We start from the raw sequence: 16,922 nt of genomic DNA on the forward strand, positions 1-16,922 counted from the left end.
TCGTTGTCCCCAGAGACCTACATGACATCAACTAATTATCCTAACAAAATGTTTTTAATGCACTGAGATTTTCTTTGCTGTAGTTCACATTTATATGATGGCCTATATTAACTTTTTACATATAGAATGTGCTACTTAAATGTTATCTGTAAGCTATAAGCATAGTACTGACAGTGTGGAAAACAAGCTAACCCCAATATTTTTGCTAAGGCTCTTATGATTCAACCTGATAGGCGGGTCTCAGTGGCCCATTTACCATATTACTTACAGATAGCTTCAGTATACAAGGCACATGTTACTTAGGGTTTATTTATGCCCACAATTACTGTTAACACATATGGGTCAGTTTGATATGTATATTTTAGTGAATACTACTTATTATACTATTTGTTTTTATTTGTTTTTATTTTTTTTATATATATAAATATTTCTACTTACAGGTTTATAATTTACAAATAGGTTGATCCCAACAAATTAACCCAAAGGAATACTAAGTATGACTCTCAAAACAGCAAGTAGTGGTGTCTGATTCTATCTCACCGCCATAAGACGCTTGGGGTTTAATTATTCATATAAAATGTATAGCTATAGCGTAGTTAGGCTTAGCACTTGCAATGTCAGAATATATAGTACCCAAATCTCACTATAATTTACTTAGTTTGACCTAAAACTCTCTTGGCTCCACTTTAGGGGAAGAGAACAATTGTTTCTTAATCTTGGTACTACACGAGGCTAAGATCTGTATGACACATGACATGCTACACCATGGTTGCTCCATGTTTCTGTGTGTACCGGGTATAGAATTTAGTTTTGTTTCTTCACTCCACTAGTACACTTTGTTCCTTATACACTCCTATTACAGAAATAATATACACCCCCCCCAGGTTCTTTCTGAATCTACAACATGTTTATTGCTGTGTTTGTTATTGTGTCTTTCATACACTTGTTAGTGCTTATATATGCTCAGATGCCATTACGTCACACGTTTATTATATAGGCCTAGAAGATAACCTATTTAGTTCAATTATATATTAATACTAAAAGGATTCTATAAATGGCCTTACCTCCTCGTAGGTTAGGACGTGTTCTACAACTGTAATGTGTTTATTATATGATCAAATGTATCTCATCGTCTCTAAACAGTTTACTATCTTCTCAAATGTTATTTGGAAATGTATATTTTCTATCACGCTCCATTTTAATTAGTGGACGAGTTTGCTAAGCAATGTTTAGATAAGATCACATTTTGCCTGTTTCGTTACTCTTAGACCAGGCCTGAACACATAGATAAACTGCTAATATCGTGACATGTATTCATTCCTTTGTAGTTTATATTTCTAATGTTTGGGTCTCCCTGAATGAATCAACAGAGTGACCTTTAGCCCCTAACTAGTCACCCCATTTTGTGTGGGAATGTTACTTTAATCCACTAAACACTCCTAAGTAGACTAATGGGCGCTTATAGGACTACACCAAATACCATATGCTCTTTACATTTATATATGGCTCCGTCTCCCCCCACCTCCTTTCCATATACGTATAGCGGTGCTTACCTGCTGAATATCCCCCTCTCCCCTGTATAACTCGGCCCAAGAGTGGCTGATTTCTATGCTAACCCTCCACAGGTTGCTATTTTGGTCTTAGATTGAATACTATTAGAAAGTGGAGTTCATATGCAGACATTATAATATAAAATGAAGTTCTGTCTCATCTCGCCTAAGACACTATCTATCTCTATAATCAGATTTGAAATGTATTTTCTATTGCTTCATGCGCATATTGTTTTCTCAATGTTGCTTTCCTATAGATAGTGTATTACTTTCTCTGTTGTAACATTGGCTTTAGGGCGAGTCCTTGTTGTAATGATATATGTTTTAACTTCAATAATAAAATTATTAAAAAAAATAAAATAAAAAAAAATGTCATCCTTTTAACAAAGCTGAAATAATAAAACACATTGATCAGTATATATACTGGAAAAAAAGTTGTTATTCTGAAACGGTGTAAATTGAACCGTTGTAAAACGAGGGCCATCTGTGTGTGTGTGTGTGTGTGTGTGTATGTATATGTATATGTGTGTGTGTGTATATATATATATATATATATATATATATATAAGAATTACAGTCGTATGCAAAAGTTTAGGCACCCCTGACAATTTCCATGATTTTCATTTATAAATAATTAGGTGTTTGGGTCAGCTATTTCATTTTGATCTATCAAATAACTGAAGGACACAGTAATATTTCAGTAGTCAAATGAGGTTTATTGGATTAACAGAAAATGTGCAATATGCATCAAAATGAAATTAGACAGATGCATAAATGTGGGCACCCTTGTCGTTTTGTTGATTTGAATACCTGTAACTACCTAACACTGATTAATTGGAGCACACAATGCAAATGTGGAAGAAGCACACACACCACAAACAGAGTCGCTTGAGCTATGCAAACGCACATTTGGACAAGCCAGCTTCATTTTGGAAGAAGGTGCTGTGGACTGATGAAACAAAGATTGAGTTATTTGGTCATAACAAGGGGCGTTATGCATGGCGGCAAAGGAACACAGCGTTCCAAGACAAACACTTGCTAGCCACAGTAAAATTTGGTGGATGTTTCATCCTGCTGTATGGCCAGTACCAGTACTGGAAATCTTGTTAAAGTTGAGGGTTGCATGGATTCCACTCAATATCAGCAGATAATGAATAATGTTGAGGAATCGGTCATAAAGTTGAAGTTACGCCGGATATTTCAACAAGACAACGACCCAAAACACTGCTCAAAATCTACTCCCTGGCATTTATGCAGAGGAACAAGTACAATGTTCTGGAATCACCATCTTAGTCCCCAGACCTGAATATCATTGAAAATCTGTGGGGTAATTTGAAGCGGGCTGTCCATGCTCGCCAATCATCAAACCTAACTGAACTGGAGAGGTTTTGCAAGGAGGAATGGTCCAAAATACCTTCATCCAGAATCCAGACACTCATTACAGGCTATAGGAAGGGTCTAGAGGCTGTTATTTCTGCTAAAGGAGGCTCTACTAAATATTAAAGCGATATTTCTGTTGGGGCGCCCAAATGTATGCACTTGTCTAATTTCGTTTTGATGCATATTGCACATTTTCTGTTATTCCAAGAAACCTAATTTCACTACTGAAATATTACTGAAATATTATTTGATAGATCAAAATGAAATTGCTGATCCAAACACCCAATTATTTATAAATGAAAATCATCGAAATGGTCAGGGGTGTCTAAACTTTTGCATACGACTGTCTGTGTGTGTGTGTGTGTATATGTATATGTACGTATGTATGTATGTATATATTGTGTATGTGTGTGTATATATATATATATGTATGTGTGTGTGTGTGTATATGTATATGTGTGTGTGTGTGTATATATATATATATATATATATATATATATATATATATATATATATATTTTTTTTATCACAGCTTCTTATGATTTTATAGAATTTTTTTTTCTCTTTTTCAATCTCAGGTGAAACTAGAGAGCAACTTTGCTTCTATCGTGTTTGCTATTTTGGTAATGGAAGGACTTGGTAGGTGTCTGGACCCCGATATGGATATACTTGAGGCTGCCCGGCCGCTCCTTGTGAAGAGTGCCGCGTCTCTCCTAATATAGACAGTGTGATTCAAGGGAATCGTGTGGGACCAATCTCTGATGGCCTAGAAACATTCAGCGCGAATACTGCCCTTCTCATTCTATACGGGTATATGATGAACTTTACTTGAATGCAACTAAAACAATGCATTTTTTTTCTTTATGTTGCAGTAATTGTACAGTATGCTTTTTTATGGAAGATTTTTACCATTTTAACAATATTTAATGGCAAAATATGTGTTCAATCATTTTGCTGTACACAATAATTCCATATGGCGTTTAAATGACTGAAAAGAGCATTGATAATACTAAAGTGAATTATCGTGGCTGACAAACTGAAAGCAGAAGCTGTTTTCTGAGCACAAAAAGAGACATTTGCACTTTTAAGCAGAACTTTCAAGGAAAACAGAAAAAAAAAACATGGCTACAAGAACGCAAGAGACAGCACAAGTGACATTTTATGTTTACAGGGATACTAAATAATTAACTGTTTAATTACGAATGTTATGAAAGCTAGATTTTGTAGTCTGTGATTTGCAAATTTAAAACAACTTTGTCTTTATGTATAATCTCCAGTTATTGTATTTGATGCAGTAGTTTCTGGCCGACAATCACTCCATAAATTATATTAAAGGGCCATAAAACCCAAATGTTTAAACACTTGAAAGTGATGCAGCATAGCTGTAAAAAGCTGACTAGAAAATATCACCTGAACATCTCTATGTAAAAAAGAAAGATATTTTACCTCAAAAGTTTCTCAGTAGCCACATCCTATTGTAAAGGATTTCTAAGCAACAAATCAGTATGTCTGTCCCGGGACAGCGGAAGGAGCGAGCTTACGTGCACTCTCATCTTATTTCCCTATTCTAAGGAAGTTTACAATGAAATCTCATGAGAGTCAAGTGAAATCTCATGAGATCACAGTAAAAGAGTTCATGACCTCAGCACTGTTGATGCTGATTGGCTGCGTTTTCATTTTTTCATATATATATTTTTTTTACCTGCAGCTGAGCAGTAACTGAAGTATATCTGTGTGCACAGAACTTACTCTGCTGAGCTGAGGAGATTGTGAGGTAAAATATCTTCCTTTTTTACATAGAGATGCTCAGGTGATATTTTCCTGTCAGCTTTTTACAGTTATATGCTAAATCACTTGAAACTGATGCAGTATGAGTATTATGTCCCTTTAAAGGTGAAAGCTAAAATATTTACCATTTCTCGTTACTTTTGCTACCTATAAATATATTCTGTAACATGATGTCATGGTGCACAGCCAATAGTCTACTATTAAAGGGGCATGGAAGCCAGACTAAACTTTCATGACAGAGCATAAAATTTAAAAACAAAAAAACAAAACTTTCCGTTTTACTTGTAACTATAAAAGTTTCCATCTTATTTCTACTAACAAATTATCTTGGTAACCTCTGTTGAAACCCCTTTTCCTTGACAGCATACTGAAGTATGCTTAGGAGTATGCCTGTGTCTTCAGCAATATGTCAATAAAGAAGACCGGGAGAAATATGTTTACTTGATAAGTGTTTTTAGAGAGAGAGCTTGTTTTCACTTCCAAGGACCCTCAGACACAATATATAAGCAGCAGCTGAAGCTGTGCACGTGCTCTGGTTTATTCCTACAAGTGTAACCTAGACATATAGATCCATTATGCTATTTGAGTTTTTGTTTTTTTAAGACTTTATATTTATTGGGATGAATCTGTCTCTATTTTAATTATTTTTCAGAATTTGTAATCTACTGGCACCATTAAAGGGACGTTATTGACTGTTTTATTTGTTACATTTAAATGAGAGCATTTTAGATTGTATTACATTTTGTTTGAAATATGTCTGTCCATCAGTAGGACTTTTTTTTTTCTTTGTCAACCACTGACCAATTAAAGGGACATTTAACACTAAATAAATGCTAGCTAGAATGATGCATTCAAAGAAAAGATTAGTCTGGGAATAACCTGTAGATGTATTTTTTTAAAGTCTCATTAGCTGTTTAAATAGTAACAAAATAACTGTAAAGTTTTAGTGTCTATAAAACAATGGGAGCTGCCATGTTGTAACTTAATTTACCTTCTCTGCTGTGGCCAATTAGGGACAGTTATAAATAGGTCACTACAGTGTGCAGCCAATGGCTGTGTGGAATATAACAGTGTTCTGTACTTCCATTTCTAACAGGAACTGAAAAGCTCACAATTTCACAATGGAATTATATTACCATTTCAACGTGTTTAATGTCCCTTTTAGTAGTAATCTTTTGTGACACCTATAACACGCAATCCTCACTGGCTTTTCTTGTATCTTACCCTATGCCCTCTGCTACTACAGCTGCTTTATCTAGATAAACAAACAAGTGTGCATCAGTCCCCTGCTTTAGGTGGTGATCAGGCATGAGCAGGGTTAACTTATATGGTATCGCTGTACCTGTGATGTTGTAGGGAGATTGACAGCAGCAGTAACAAATGGTGGTACACTTTGCCTCTGCTTTTTATACACCTCCCTATAAGTCTTTATCTCTGGATTCTAGCAGATCTGCCATTCATACACCTACTTATAAGTCTTTATCTCTGGATTCTAGCAGCACTGCAGATCTGCCATTCATACACCTACTTATAAGTCTTTATCTGTGGATTCTAGCAGCACTGCAGATCTGCCATTCATACACCTACTTATAAGTCTTTATCTGTGGATTCTAGCAGCACTGCAGATCTGTCATTCATACACCTCCTTATAAGTCTTTATCTGTGGATTCTAGCAGCATGGCAGATGTCATTCATACACCTCCTTATAAGTCTTTATCTCTGTTGATTCTAGCAGCATGGCAGATCTGTCATTCATACACCTCCTTATAAGTCTTTATCTCTATGGATTCTAGCATCATGGCAGATGTCATTCATACACCGCCTTATAAGTCTTTATCTGTGGATTCTAGCAGCACTGCAGATCTGTCATTCATACACCTCCTTATAAGTCTTTATCTGTGGATTCTAGTAGCATGGCAGATGTCATTCATACACCTCCTTATAAGTCTTTATCTGTGGATTCTAGCAGCATGGCAGATGTCATTCATACACCTCCTTATAAGTCTTTATCTCTATGGATTCTAGCATCATGGCAGATGTCATTCATACACCTCCTTATAAGTCTTTATCTGTGGATTCTAGTAGCATGGCAGATGTCATTCATACACCTCCTTATAAGTCTTTATCTCTGTGGATTCTAGCAGCATGGCAGATGTCATTCATACACCTCCTTATAAGTCTTTATCTCTGTGGATTCTAGCAGCATGGCAGATCTGTCACTCATTTATTTTAACTTTTTCAGTATTGTGTACATTTAAATCAAATTTTAGTTAAAAGTTAAATCCAGAAGTCTGTGGGGTCTGGTAGCAGTAAAAACTTTACTTTTAGAAAGATATCACCACATGTAAAGCGGGACCATTAACATACACAAGTTGGACTCCTGGACACAATGCACATCACTAATCACATAACCAATCACCCCACCTAGACGGGAGCGGCCATAGAGATAGTTTGAAATATAGGGGACATAGACGCTTCTCATCGCATTAAAAGAGGAGGGTCATTTGACTTCTAGCTATGTGTGAGGGACAGGGAATGAAATACCTCTCAATATAACAAATGTTTACACCTCAATCTAGGACACTTAAACACACATTCTTCATTTACACCTGGTCAGGAGGTATGCAGGCTGGATCAGAGAAACCCACGTAGTAGAAATAGTGACTGTTTTATTGTATTTGATTGTAAAGCGTAAATATCTAGTTCAAATATTGCTTTATTCTAGATTGTTATATTAAAGACTTGTTTTGCATTTTTGCTTAAATCTTGTTTTCAGCACTCAACTGTGTGTGATGCCCACATGGACTGATGGTTACTGTACTTCATATAGTAAAATATGTATGGACTTCCCACATTTTCCCCATCAAACTGCTAGATACCAACTGATTGTAACCCTTCTGCCCTGTTGAATGATTTGTTCATTGTACTTATTTACACCTAATAAAGCTTTTGAAAATTAAAAAAAAACAGCTTAAGGTTTTTATCTTTTTACAATTAAAGGGACAGTATACTATAAAATAGTTTTTCCCTTAATGTGTTTCCAATTCCTTTTTGTTACCAGCTGCAGAGCATAAAATGTATGAGATTTGCTTTTTTAAGGCTTATTTGTGTATATGAATTAGCTGATTTTGTGTTTTGAAGCCACAACCTAATAAAATGGGTTGAGCTTGTAGGTATAATGAGATCTCATTACTTTATCACATTGTGTACATATACCTGCTTCTTTATCTTTTATATCTGTCCATAAACCAATGACCAATACTTGGAGAGAACAATGGAAAATTAACATTGTATTACCTTATCTCTTCTATAACCCACTGGGAGTGTAATTTCTTCTACTGTCTGTGTTAACACAGCTTGGCCTCGAGACCAAAAACTTTCAGGATGGGTGGGGATACCACAGGCTAAATAAACTATTTAATATGCCAATATAAGAGTAATGGAAATACTTGTAAACAATTTAATACACTCCAGCAGGTAAAGTGGATCATTAGGAACAAATTAAAAGGGAGACATTTTTTGAGTAAACTGTCCCTTTAAAGGAACAATAGATTGCAGTTATTCGACAAGTCTTCCATGTTTTATGGCTACAAGTGACTTTGTCAGGGATTTAAAACTATAAACAGTGTTACAAACCTCACAGACAGCTACGACTTTAAACCTTAGCCCTCCCTGTACGTGCAGTCGTGCAACCTTCTACACAAACAGGCTGCTAGTGTGATTTTTGCAGCAGTGATTACAACATGCTTGTTACCCACATAAAGTGCTGTTGCTTCTCTGTATAAGCCTAGACCCATTATAACACGGATCACACAAGTACTGCTCTCATATAAATCATTCCCACCCGTAGGGGACTCCAGCCTTGCGCTCTGTTTAAATTGAAAAGGACATAATACTAAACAATGTATTCATCACTGGGAAGGGTGTGGTTTGGAAACCAGGAGGATGGTGTGGAAGGGAATATACTTGTGACAGAAGTTTATTTCTTTCCTCTGTCATCCAGACTAAACAAAGACATTTTAAAGGGACACTGAACCAAATTTTTTTCTTTCATGATTTAGAAAGAGCATGCAATTTTAAGCAACTTTCTAATTTACTCCTATTATCAATTTTTCTTCATTTTTTTGCTATCTTTATTTGAAATAGAAGGCACTTTTTTATTGGATGAATTTATCGACCAATCGGCAAGAACAACCCAGGTTGTTCACCAAAAATGGGACCGGCATCTAAACTTATTTTCTTGCATTTCAAATAAAGATACCAAGAGAATGAAGAAAATTTGGTAATAGGAGTAAATTAGAAAGTTGCTTAAATTGTCATGCTCTATCTAAATCACGAAAGACTACATAGTATACAGTTATACATGCAGATACACACATACACATACACACACACACTTATACATGCAGATACACACACACTACATAGCATACACTTATACATGCAGATACACACACACTACATAGCATACACTTACACATGCAGATACACACACACTACATAGCTTACATTTATACATGCACACACTACATAGCATACACTTATACATGCAGATACACACACACTACATAGCATACACTTACACATGCAGATACACACACACTACATAGCATACACTTATACATGCAGATACACACACACTACATAGCTTACATTTATACATGCACACACTACATAGCATACACTTATACATGCAGATACACACACACTACATAGCATATACTTACACATGCAGATACACACACACTACATAGCTTACATTTATACATGCACACACTACATAGCATACACTTATACATGCAGATACACACACACTACATAGCATACACTTACACATGCAGATACACACACACTACATAGCATACACTTATACATGCAGATACACACACACTACATAGCATACACTTATACATGCAGATACACACACACTACATAGCTTACATTTATACATGCACACACTACATAGCATACACTTATACATACAGATACACACACACTACATAGCATACACTTATACATGCAGATACACACACACTACATAGCATACACTTATACATGCAGATACACACACACTACATAGCATACACTTATACATGCAGATACACACACACTACATAGCATACACTTATACATACAGATACACACACACTACACAGCATACGCTTACACACTACATAGCATACACTTACACATGCAGATACACACACACACTACATAGCATACACTTACACATGCAGATACACACACACACACACTACATAGCATACACTTATACATACAGATGCACACACACTACATAGCATAAACTTATACATGCAGATACATACACACACTACATAGCATACACTTATACATGCAGATACATACACACACTACATAGCATACACTTATACATGCAGATGCACACACACACTACATAGCATACACTTATACATACAGATGCACACACACTACATAGCATACAGTTATACATGCAGATACATACACACACTACATAGCATACACTTATACATACAGACACACACACACACACACTACATAGCATACACTTATACATACAGATACACACACACTACATAGCATACACTTATACATACAGATACACACACACTACATAGCATACACTTATACATACAGATACACACACACTACATAGCATACACTTATACATACAGATACACACACACACAGTTATGGATACAGATAGACACACGCACTACATTCATTGTATGGGGTCCTGGGTTGGCAAGCACATTATCTGGCAGTCTGCGGCTGCCACTGTTCTTTACCCTGGTATTAGCACTGCTCATTGTATAAAACTGAAGGCATGCTAGTATTATCACCAGGGGTTAGACGTCATCACTACCAGATGTAGGTTAGAGAGGTCACCATTACCTGTGGTCAGAGTGTATACAGCCTTCTTACTCCTGCTTAACCCACACACCATTCCTTTTCAACAGGGAACAGGTATCTAACCCTGGGAGAGAAAATCCAGCTGTTTCTGAGTATGGTCCCAATAGAATAAACAAACCAAAGAGATACTGAGCAGTTTGTTACTGTATTACCCTATGGTACTTTATGTTTTATCTGATAGTTAAAGGGACATTTTTTTTCTGATTTACTTCTATTATCACATTAGCTTTGTTCTCTTGTTATTTTTTGTTGAAGAGATACCTAGATAGGTAGCATGGACATGTCAGGAAATAGTGCTGCCATCTAGTGCTCTTGCTAATATATAACGTTGCAAAACTGCTGCCATATAACGCTGCAGACACGTGCACACTCCTGAGCTTTCCTTCCTGTTTTTCAACAAATTATAACAAGAAAACAAATACAATTCGATAAAAGTTGAGAAAGTATGGAAAATGCAAAAAACAAAAAAGTCATTTGAAAAATTAAATTCACCCTGTACTATATTGAAAACACATTAATAGATTTTTTTTACTTTGTGAATTTAAAGGGACAGTCAACACCAGAAATTTTGTTGTTTAAAAAGATAGATAATCCCTTTATTACCCATTCCCCAGTTTTGCAAACCAGCACTGTTATATTAATACACTTTTTACCTCTGTGATTACCTTGTATCTAAGCATCATCTGACAGCCCTCGTATTTCAGTTCTTTTGTCAGACTTGGATTTTAACCAATCAGTGCTTACTCCTAGGTAACTTCACGTGCATGTGCACAGTTATCTATATGAAACACATGAACTAATGCCCTTTAATGGTGAAAAACTGTCAAAATGCTTTCAGATTAGAGGTGGCCTTCAAGGTCTAAGAAATTAGCATATGAACCTCCTAGGTTTAGCTTATAACTAAGAATACCAAGAGTACACAGCATAATTGGTGATAAAAGTAAATTGGAAAGTTGTTTAAAATTACATGTCCTATTTAAATCATGAAAGTTTATTTTGGACTTGACTGTCCCTTTAATGTATTTTTGAAAATATACACTTGTTTCAAATCTGATGACTGCAACACGTTCCAAAAAAGTTGGGACAGGGGCAATCTAGGACTAATAGCGATGTGACAAGTTAAAATAAAAAGGTGATGTGAAACATGTGAGGCAATCGTGTAATCATAGTATATAAGGAGCCTCCAAAAAAAGCCTAGTCCTTCAAAAGCAAGGATGGGTCGAGGCTTGCCGATCTTCCATCAGATGTGTCAGCGAATAATCCAACACTTTGAGAACAACATTCCCCAAAGACAAATCATAAGGTTTTTGGGCATTTCTCCTTCTACAGGGCACAAAATAATTAAAAGATTCAAGTAATCCGGCCAAATCTTGGTGCATAAAGAGCAAGGCCGATAGCCACTTTTAAATGCGCGTGATCTCCGATCCCTCGGACGTTACTGCCTCAAAAAACGTCATGCGTCTGTAATGGATATCCTGACATGGGCTCGGGAATACTTTGGTAAACCTTTTGTCAGTCAACACTATTCACCACTGCATCCACAGATGCAAGTTAAAGGGACAGTCAAGTCCTAAAAAAATTTTATGATTCAAATAGGACATGCAATTTTAAACAAATTTCCAATTTACTTTTCTCTTGTAAGGTGTATCCAGTCCACGGGTTTATCCATTACTTGTGGGATATTCTCCTTCCCAACAGGAAGCTGCAAGAGGACACCCACAGCAGAGCTGTCTATACAGCTCCTCCCCCAACCCCCACCTCCAGTCATTCTCTTGCAGCTCTCGACAAGATAGGAAGTATCAAGAGATATGTGGTGACTTAGTGTAGTTTTACCTTCAATCAAAAGTTTGTTATTTTTAAACGGTCCCGGCGTTGTACTGTTTTTCTCTCAGGCAGAAATTAGAAGAAGAATTCTGCCTGGAGGTTGATGATCTTAGCGGTTTGTAACTAAGGTCCATTGCTGTTCTCACACATAACTGAAGAGTATGGGAAAACTTCAGTTGGGGGAACGGTCTGCAGATTTCCTGCTTTGAGGTATGTTCAGTATTTTTATTTCTAGAGAGATGATCAGTTCTAGAAAATGCTGACACAGCCTTGTGTAATGGAGGTAAGCCTGATGCAGTGATTTAACAGCGACTGGGATCATGTTTACAAAACAGGGTAATACTCATGTTAACACTCATATTACTTAGTGACAAAACGTTTACAGGTTTCATAGATAGAACGTTTTTTCTCTGAGGGAGATAAGTCTTTATTTGGGGCCTAGTTTTCCACATGGCTAGTCAAATACTCCTAGGAGTATTTTCTTAAAGCCCCTCTGGCATCCAGTACATGGTGGGAGGGGCCTATTTTCGCGCTCTAGATGCACGGTTTACTTCAGACTGAGACATCCAGCTTCCCTAGAGGAGTCCTCTGGCATCTGAGGACCACTATAGAGGGCTTATTTCTTCCCTAAATCCTAATTAAGGGCAGATAGGAGCCTCAGCAGAGCTGTGGCAAGGTGTTTAACTGTATTTTAACGGTGGTTAACGTTTTTTGAATCCGGTTTGGGGCCTAAAGGGTTAATCATCCATTTGCAAGTGGGTGCAATGTTGCTTTAGTCCCTTACACACACTGTAAAAATTTCAAAGACTTCACTATATTTTTACACTGTTTTTTACTCTTAAAGGCACAGTAACGTTTTTATTTAATTGCTGTTTCACATTATTTATTATTATAGCTTGCGTGTCTCATTACTAGTCTGTTAAACATGTTTGACATAGAGGAAACTCCTTGTTCAATATGTTTGGAAGCCATTGTGGAACCCCCTCTTAGAATGTGTACCAAATGTACTGAAATTTCTATAAACTATAAAGACCATATTATGGCGCATAAAGATTTATCTCCAGGGGATTCTCTGACTGAAAGAAGGGAGATTATGCCATCTAGCTCTCCCCATGTGTCAGAACCTATAACTTCCGCTCAAGTGACGCCAAGTACATCTAGCGCGTCTAATTCTTTTACCTTACAGGACATGGCGGCAGTTATGAATGCTACCCTCTCAGAGGTATTGTCCAAACTGCCAGGGTTACAAGGAAAGCGAGACAGCTCTGGGGTTAGAACAAATAAAGAGCTTTCTGACGCTTTAATACCTGTGTCCGATATACCCTCACAATACTCAGAAGCCGAGGCAGGAGTGCTTCTATCTGTGGGTGACATTTCAGATTCAGGAAAGGCGTTGCTTCAGTCTGACTCTGAAATGACAGCGTTTAAATTTAAGCTTGAACACCTCCGCTTATTGCTTAAGGAGGTTTTAGCGACTCTGGATGACTGTGAACCTGTTGTAGTTCCAGAGAAATTGTGTAAGATGGACAAATACTTTGCAGTGCCTGTTTACACTTATGTTTTTCCAGTCCCTAAGAGGTTTTCGGAAATTATTACTAAGGAATGGGATAGACCAGGTGTGCCGTTCTCTCACCCTCCTGCTTTTAAAAAGATGTTTCCCATAGATACCGCCACACGGGACTCGTGGCAGACGGTCCCTAAGGTGGAGGAAGCAGTCTCTACCCTAGCTATGCGTACAACTATCCCCGTCGAGGACAGTTGTGCTTTCCTAGATCCTATGGATAAAAAATTGGAGGGTCTCCTTAAGAAAATTTTTATTCATCAAGGTTTTATTCTCCAGCCTCTTGCATGCATTGCCCCAGTCACTGCTGCAGCGGCTTTTTGGTTCAAGTCTCTTGAGGAGGCTCTACAGGTGGAGACCCTGTTAGATGAGATTTTAGACAGGATTAAAGCTCTTAAGTTAGCTAATTCCTTTATCTCTGACGCCGTTTTTCATTTAACCAAACTAACGGCTAAGAATTCAGGTTTTGCCATTCTGGCGTGTAGGGCGCTATGGCTTAAGTCCTGGTCAGCAGACGTTACTTCAAAGTCTAAGCTTCTTAACATCCCCTTTAAGGGACAGACCCTATTCGGGCCCGGTCTGAAGGAGATCATTTCTGATATTACTGGAGGAAAAGGTCACGCCCTTCCTCAGGATAGGTCCAATAAGTTAAAGACCAAACAGAATAATTTTCGTTCCTTTCGTAACTTCAAGAGTGGCGCAGCTTCAGCTTCCTCTAATGCAAAACAAGAGGGAAATTCCGCCCAGTCCAAACCAGTCTGGAGACCTAACCAGGCTTGGAACAAAGGGAAGCAGGCCAAAAAACCTGGTGCTGCCTCTAAGACAGCATGAAGGAGTAGCCCCCGATCCGGGACCGGATCTAGTAGGGGGCAGACTTTCTCTCTTCGCTCAGGCTTGGGCAAGAGACGTCCAGGATCCCTGGGCATTAGAGATTGTTTCCCAGGGATATCTTCTGGAATTCAAAGGTTTATCTCCAAAGGGGAGATTTCACCTCTCACAACTATCTGCAAACCAGATAAAGAGAGAGGCATTCTTACGTTACGTTCAAGACCTACTGGTTATGGGAGTGATACACCCAGTTCCAAGGGAGGAACAGAGGCAGGGTTTCTATTCAAACCTGTTTATAGTTCCCAAATAAGAAGGAACGTTCAGACCAATCTTGGATCTCAAGATCCTAAACAAATTTCTCAGGGTCCCATCTTTCAAGATGGAGACAATCCGAACCATCCTTCCTATGATCCAGGAGGGTCAATATATGACTACCATGGACTTAAAGGATGCTTATCTCCACATTCCGATTCACGGAGATCATCATCAGTTCCTCAGGTTTGCCTTCCTAGACAGGCATTACCAGTTTGTGGCTCTTCCCTTCGGATTAGCCACAGCGCCAAGAATCTTTACGAAGGTTCTAGGGTCTCTGCTGGCGGTTCTAAGGCCGCAGGGCATAGCGGTGGCTCCTTACCTAGACGACATCCTGATCCAGGCGTCAACTTTTCAAATCGCCAAGTCCCATACGGACATTGTTCTGGCCTTTCTGAGGTCTCACGGGTGGAAGGTGAACAGAGAAAAGAGTTCACTCTCCCCTCTTACAAGAGTTTCCTTCCTAGGAACTCTGATAGATTCAGTAGTAATGAAAAATTTTCTGACAGAGGTCAGGATATCAAAGCTTCTAACTTCTTGCCGTGCTCTTCATTCCACTTATCGGCCGTCTGTGGCTCAGTGTATGGAAATGATCGGCCTGATGGTAGCGGCAATGGACATAGTTCCGTTTGCCCGCCTACATCTCAGACCACTGCAACTTTGCATGCTCAATCAGTGGGATGGGGACTACACAGATTTGTCTTCTCTGTTAAATCTGGATCAAGAGACCAGGGATTCTCTTCTCTGGTGGTTATCTCGGGTCCATCTGTCCAGGGGAATGAGTTTTCACAGGCCAGAGTGGACTATAGTGACGACAGATGCCAGCCTTCTGGGCTGGGGCGCAGTCTGGAATTCCCTGAAGGCTCAGGGTTCGTGGACTCAGGAGGAGGCACTCCTTCCGATAAACATTCTGGAGCTAAGAGCGATATTCAATGCTCTTCAGGCTTGGCCTCAGCTAGCTGCGGTCAGATTCATCAGATTTCAGTCGGACAATATCACGACTGTAGCCTATATCAACCATCAGGGGGGAACAAGGAGTCCCTTGGCAATGATGGAGGTTTCCAAGATAATTCTTTGGGCAGAGGTTCACTCTTGCCATCTCTCAGCTATCCATATCCCAGGAGTAGAGAACTGGGAGGCGGACTTTCTAAGTCAGCAGACTTTTCATCCGGGGGAGTGGGAGCTCCATCCGGAGGTATTTGCCCAGCTGATTCAACTATGGGGCAAACCAGAACTGGATCTGATGGCGTCTCGTCAGAACGCCAAGCTTCCTCATTACGGGTCCAGGTCAAGGGATCCCCAGGCAACGCTGATAGATGCTCTAGCAGTGCCCTGGTCCTTCAGCCTGGCTTATGTGTTTCTGCCATTTCCTCTCCTCCCTCGTCTGATTGCCAAGATCAAGCAGGAGAGAGCTTCATTGATTTTAATAGCACCTGCGTGGCCACGCAGGACTTAGTATGCAGATCTGGTGGACATGTCATCCTTTCCACCATGGACTCTGCCGCTGAGGCAGGACCTTCTACTCCAAGGTCCATTCAAACATCCAAATCTAATTTCTCTGCGTCTGACTGCTTGGAGATTGAACGCTTGATTTTATCAAAACGTAGTTTCTCAGAGTCGGTCATTGATACTTTGATTCAGGCTCGAAAGCCTGTCACCAGGAAAATATATCATAAGATATGGTGTAAATATCTTCATTGGTGTGAATCCAAGGGTCAGGATTCCTAGGATATTATCTTTTCTCCAAGATGGATTGGAAAAGGGAT

The 16,922-nt window shown here is 38.6% G+C and overlaps 1 protein-coding gene across 1 annotated transcript in view; it reads left to right on the forward strand.

Moving 5' to 3' along the window:
• ADCK2 (aarF domain containing kinase 2) overlaps nucleotides 1-4,298 on the forward strand; it is a 39,980-nt gene extending 35,682 nt beyond the window's left edge. The window contains exon 8 of the mRNA XM_053719036.1: nucleotides 3,509-4,298. Within this exon, the coding sequence (XP_053575011.1) occupies nucleotides 3,509-3,652 (144 nt within the window). The 3' untranslated portion in view covers nucleotides 3,653-4,298. The remainder of the gene's footprint in view (nucleotides 1-3,508) is intronic.
• Nucleotides 4,299-16,922: the final 12,624 nt, after the last annotated feature.

Source organism: Bombina bombina, chromosome 6, assembly GCF_027579735.1.
Source record: "Bombina bombina isolate aBomBom1 chromosome 6, aBomBom1.pri, whole genome shotgun sequence".
In the NCBI taxonomy this organism is placed as follows: Eukaryota; Metazoa; Chordata; class Amphibia; order Anura; family Bombinatoridae; genus Bombina; species Bombina bombina.